A 6,146-nucleotide genomic window follows, 5' to 3' on the forward strand; every position below is an offset into this window, starting at 1 on the left:
AATTAAATATTTCAAAATATTTCAAAATATTCAAAAATTAAATTGTGAGTCCAACTAAGAGGCCAGAATGTAGGGTATCATATGCATGAATTTGTGATTAATTCAGAATACTCACACAGTATTTGATTAGGTTAATATATATAAAAATATCAAGTAAGAAAATGTTTTCATGACAGTAAGGAATTACTAAGAATAAAGCATAACAAAAATACTACAATGGCAAATATATGACCAGCACTTCTAACAGTTTCAGGATAGGACATCGCACAAAGTTCTAGTATGTGGGGCCTGGGAGATGGCTCAGTGGAATAAGTGCTTCCCTGGCAAGCACAAGGGCCTGAGTTCAATCCTCAGTTCTGGAAAAAAAAAAAAAAAAAAAGTTGTAGTATGTGGTGGATGCGGACATGATGCTTACTGGTGGCCAGGTGTCACTTGTGGGACTGAGCTACTGCTATTTCCTTGATATCTACCCTGTAGATCTGGATAGAATCATGACCCATAGGGTGCAGGAGAAGTCTATTTGTAGAGTATGCTGACGGAAATACTTTGCTGCTGTATACAAAAGAATAACTGAAAAACTGCTATTGTATACCTATTTTTCTCCTGTGTTTAATTGCTTGCCTTATTTGGTGGGTTCTTTCCGTTCACATTCATGGAGTTGTGGTCATTTTGATCTCTCTCTAGAATATCTTTTAGTAGTGTGTGTAAGGTTGGCTTTGTCGTCATGAAATTCTTTAGCTGTTCTTTGTCATGGAAGTATTTCACTTCTCCATTAAACTTGAAGGAGAGTTTTGCAGGGTGTATCAGTCTGGCCTGGAATTTGTTATCTTGCAAGATTTGAAGTACTTTGTTCCATGCTCTTCCTGACTTGGTGGTTTGTGAAGAGAAACCTGTCATTATTCTGATGGGTTTTCCTTTAAATGTGATTTCTTTTCTTTAGCGGCTTTTAGTGTACTGTTTCTGTGCTGAATTTCTGGGATCTTGATTACTGTATGTCTGGGTGTGGTTTTAATTGGGTTGATGTTATTTGGAGTTCTATATGCTTCAGTAACCGAATGTCAGATTGTTTCCCCTTGTTTGGGAAGTTTTCTGCTATTACTTTTGTCCATATTCTTTTCATATCATTTGTATTGACTCCTTCTTTCTCATTGATGCCTTTTAGTCTTACGTTCATCTTTGTCTCATCTTACAGATGCTGAATTACTTTGCCCTGCATCCTAGTTGCTTTTAAGAGATTTTTTTTTTTTTTTTTTTTTTGGTAGAACCAGGGATTGAACTCAGGCCCTTGCGCTTGCCAGGGAAGCGCTTATTCTACTGAGTTATCTCCCTGGCTCATTTTTAAAAGATCTTTTCTTACCTTTTCACTACCTGCAATAGTATCTTTATGGTCTGAAAGTCTATATTCACTTTCATTCAAACGGTTTTTCCAGCTTATGATTGTTTTAATTTCCTGCATATCACTTTGAATATTCATGCATTCTATTTCTTTCCTATATTGCTCATTCAAGGATTCCATCATATTTATATTCTCCTCCATTTTTTTTTAAATCAGTGTCTTCTTTAGAAGCACTCAGCACTTCTTTCATTAAAGTTATCATTTCTTTTTTTACTTCAGAAATTATTTCCTTTTTTTTAATATTTATTTATTTTGTGTGTGTGTGTGGCCAGCTCAGCCCACCAGGGGGCGGGGCTGGCTGGCATGTGGTGCTGGGGGAGATTGAACCGCAGCCCCTGTTCTTTGTTTAGCTTAGCTTGTTCTAAGTAGGTGCTTTAGACCACTGAGCCATCTCACCAGCCCCCAGAAATTATTTCTGATCTGATTTCCTCTATACCTTTCTGCAGTTGTTTCTTTACTTCAGATGCTATTATTTCACAGATTTCAGTTGTATGACTTCTAATTTCTTCTATGCTATTATATTGTCTCCTGCACCTGTTCTGGGTGGGCTTGGGGCCTGACAATGCATTTTGCTTCTTCTCTTCATCATTCTATATAGCACTGTCTTCTGACCTTTGGTGTAGAGCTTTGGTGCACTTATTACCTTAGCACCAGGTCCAGATCTACCAAGTTCAAACTCGTCCAGGTGAGTGTGGCTTGGGTCTGGCTGCTGTGCTCCACTTCTTCCTGGTGCAGCCCTTGGAAGTAAACCTGGTGTGCCACTCTAGCAAGATGTTCTCTCCTGATCAGCTGGGTGGGTCTGGCTCTAGCCTCTCTGCAGAAGTTCTACTGCAGGGTTCCTCACCAGGCCTGTCTGATGGAAGAAGTAGAAGTTCCACACACATGCCTGGCCTGGGTGCTGGCTGGAAATGAAGATTCAGCAAATCAACAGGCAATCCTACTCACACACTGGGCCTGGGTGCTGGCTGGAGTGAGGATCCAGCAGGCCTGGGCCTTGGATGGAATGAGAATCCGAAGGGCTCCAGGCTGTCCCACTGACACGCTGGGCCTGGGTGCTGGCTAGAGTGAGGATCCAGCGGGCCCCAGGCTGTCCTACTCCTCATATGTACTTAGTGTGGCATTTTCAAGTACCTAAGATATCCATGACTAAAACCACACTGATTATCTTTCCCAAGTCTCCTCCAATACTCTTTTTCCATTAATACCACAACCCCTGAATACTGTACTTTTCTAGCATCATAGATAACCTGTGTTAAAGTTCGCTGATTGTATTCCTATTTCCTCCACTAAAAATCTATGTCCTCAATGCTTTTCCATCAAATTTCTCTAAAAATTTCATAGCAGGTGAATTCTGCTTTCAGCCCAATGTTAAAAAAAAAAAAAAAATTACTAACCACTAACTGCTTTCTTAGGCTCTGTCAGAAAACAAAGATGCATCCCTGACACTCCCCCACCAGCTAATACAGTCTCCCCAAGAAAAATGGGAGCTGTATCAAATACAAGACTTCTATGCTCTAATAAGTCCCACATAAAAAGAGCGATCTAAGAAAAAGATTATCTCCAGTTTGTTCAGAAGTTTTCACTTGCAGGGATGGGGAGATGGCTCAGGTGAATAAGCGATTCCCTGGCAAGCTCAAGGGCCTGAGTTCAATCCCCAGTTCCGCAAAAAAGTTTTCACTTGCATGCCTTTCATGGGGTAGTTATAATATTGAAGAAAAGATGGAGGTCATGAATGACTGCTCCATTATAACACTGTACTATACCTGCACTCAACTCAACTCCAATTTTCCTCCATACACAAAGCAAATAAAAGTAGTTTTTCTAAAAAAATGTATTTAGTATAGGGTCTACAGGGTCTCACTACACAGATCAGACTCATAGTGATTCTTTTGATTTCTTTTGCTTAGTCTCCCAAGCACTGCAATTATAGGTGTGTGCCACCACACCCAGTCTCAATTGCTATCTCAGCATGGCCTGGGGGCAGGGCTGGCATGGCAGCCCAGGGATAGAACTCCTGGCCCCTGCATCTGCCTAAGCAGGCACTTTAATCCACTGAGCTATCTGGCCAGGCCAGAAGTACAGATTTTCTACACACACACACACAAAAAAAATAATAATAATTAGATGCTCATGACCACAGCACATGTTTTTAAAGGAGTTGTTTACAGGCTCATGGAGTAGGAGTTAAAATAATAGTGTCAATCTAGTTTAACAATCAACATGTAAATTCATCACACTGGTGGTGCTGAAGACTTGCTTAGAAACTTACAGAGATGGGGATCTGAGCACCTCACAAAAATTTATTTGCATATACTAACTCTTGTTGACAAAATAATTCTTCACCTGGAAGAAAAACTACCACATGCTGTTCTCAGTTCACTCCTCCAGCATGAAGAAAACGTCCAATTCCACACAATCATCCTCTAGCTATATGTGGCATACTATTAAGTCTGTCAACCCTCCTACTTCCCATCTACCCACACATCTTCTTGATGTGCTGTTTTTCTAATGCTGGGCATTGAAATCAGGGCACTGCATATGCAAGGCAAGCACCCTACCATAAGCTATATCTCTAGGTCTTATTAGTTTTCATTTTGAGACCTGGTCTCACTAAGCTGCCCAGGCTAGTCTTGAACTTCTGATGCTACTGCCTCTCACAAGTAGCTGGGATTACAGATATGAACACCAGGCCTGGCTTTTCTCTACAATCTTTGATTAGAAGTTTGTGTTGTGAAGAGTTCCCTTACTCTCTTTATATTACAAATTCCTATTATATAATAGCATTCTTTTTTTTCACTCCCACATCAAAAACTGACACTGAAAGGTGGTCTGTTTCCATTAAAAGATGCGAATATCTTTCCCTAAATGACCTTATGATATGTAGTATGAAAACTCTTTACACCAAATGGAGCCATTCCTGTTGCAACCTAAGAGTCTGGGGGCTATGGAAAGGAAGTGGGTACACTTAGGCCACTGACGCCTGCTCCAGACAGCACCTCACAGAATCAATCCAATAAGACAAGCTACCCTGTCTTTAAAACTGTCTGTACTGAGCCCCTGAAGACAGAACTTCCAACTATGATCTAAAGACTAACTTTATACAGTAACTGCCATAACTCACCCAGCAGAATGTGGCAGTTCCCTCAACTACTAAAGGGGTCAGTGACTCTTCTTTCATAATAACTTGCGTAGATTTCTGTCCTACTAACTTTCCTTTGTTCTTCAGACAAAACAGAGGCAACCAGATCTATATATGAGTGTCCCAGATTGGAATCATATTCTTTATGCCCAAATGCAAGTTCTTTCACTGGAGATTTGTCTCTCCATTTTTATTCAACATTTATGTAGAAATTAGTTACCAATACCAGGCCCTGTTTAAATCATGCAATTCACAAGGGTGCCCTCAGCTAGCAAGTCCAGATAATCATCCACCATTTGTGTCAACTTAACTTTATGAGCTGACACCCCTTACTGTATACTCAAAATTCTTGTGATCTGAATTTTCCCTGTGTACAAGTCCAAAGAGGAGTTAAAACCTCAGTAGAAGTTAAAAAGTCATGGTTTGAGGATACGTACAAAAACATGCAAGATCTCTACAGGATTTGATTTAGGAGGAAGTTATGAACTAGAATTCCCAAATTTCACATGTCTACTGTGCACTAATCTGTTCTGTACACAGCAGAAGCCAAACATGTACCTCTCCTAATTTTAACTGTTCCCACAGAATACTGGCATACTCATCCACTAGACCAGCAGCCAGTTACCTTTCAGAAGCGAGAAGAGAGAGAGGACTATACTCACTACACCAACACCCTACTCCCACCCCTAATTTCAAATGCAAATACTTCAGAAACTTGGAAATCTATTTAAATTGCATTAAACAGCCATTAGATTGCAATCTCCCAGTTAATATTAACATCGACAAGGAAATAAGTTCTGACTTGGAAGTAAGAAAGAAAACATTTACAAAGAGGTAGGATCAGTGTAGGATGCAAAAATCACCATTGCTAAGCCAGCAGAAACTAGCCTGAAAACACAGTATTTGGGGAATGTAGGGAAAAGAGTGCAGAGAGAAAAGAGAATGGGTAAAAGACAAATTTCCTTAGTGATAGAGGTAATCTAGAAAGTCTCGTAAGAACCTCTGTAGGATACCATGCTAGCACTAAATGTTCAATGTTTATAAAAATCAAAATGTCAATCTGACCCCAAACCTTTACATTTGACCCCAAAATTCCCACACCTAAATGCATCTGTTCAAAACTTTTCAATACTTACACCTGGTCTTCAGTTGCAGAATTATATTCTCAGGTCTTCTAGTTATGCTAAGATAAATGTGTTTATCATTTTTCCATTTTCAAATTCAAAATTTAGTGAATATTCCCACTGCTGTTACAAGAATTCATGGCATTTTAAAGCCTCAACCAACCTACTTTCATAAAATGACAATTCAGTTCTACAGCACTACTCCAAAGATCACAGTCAACTCACCTCATCATCATGTGCAGGAAAGACCTTTAAAACTTGATTCCCCATAAAGAATTTTCTCTGGACCTACAAAAATAAGAAAGGGAAAAGATGGTTTTGATCTACAATAATAAATATGTATCTATAATGTCCCATGGTGCTAAGAAAATCTACTCAAAACATTCTTACTGGAAAACATTCACAATGACTAGGGACAGCTTATTACTTGAAGCCCAATTCCATTCAACACAACAAATAACAGGACAACACTTCTCATATATATATA

The 6,146-nt window shown here is 39.5% G+C and overlaps 1 protein-coding gene across 1 annotated transcript in view; it reads right to left on the reverse strand.

Moving 5' to 3' along the window:
* Xrcc5 (X-ray repair cross complementing 5) overlaps window positions 1-6,146 on the reverse strand; it is a 135,112-nt gene that overhangs the window by 96,107 nt on the left and 32,859 nt on the right. The window contains exon 10 of the mRNA XM_004641367.3: window positions 5,885-5,947. Within this exon, the coding sequence (XP_004641424.1) occupies window positions 5,885-5,947 (63 nt within the window). The remainder of the gene's footprint in view (window positions 1-5,884; window positions 5,948-6,146) is intronic.

The sequence above is a fragment of the Octodon degus genome, unplaced genomic scaffold, assembly GCF_000260255.1.
Source record: "Octodon degus isolate 3935 unplaced genomic scaffold, OctDeg1.0 scaffold00135, whole genome shotgun sequence".
In the NCBI taxonomy this organism is placed as follows: domain Eukaryota; kingdom Metazoa; phylum Chordata; class Mammalia; order Rodentia; family Octodontidae; genus Octodon; species Octodon degus.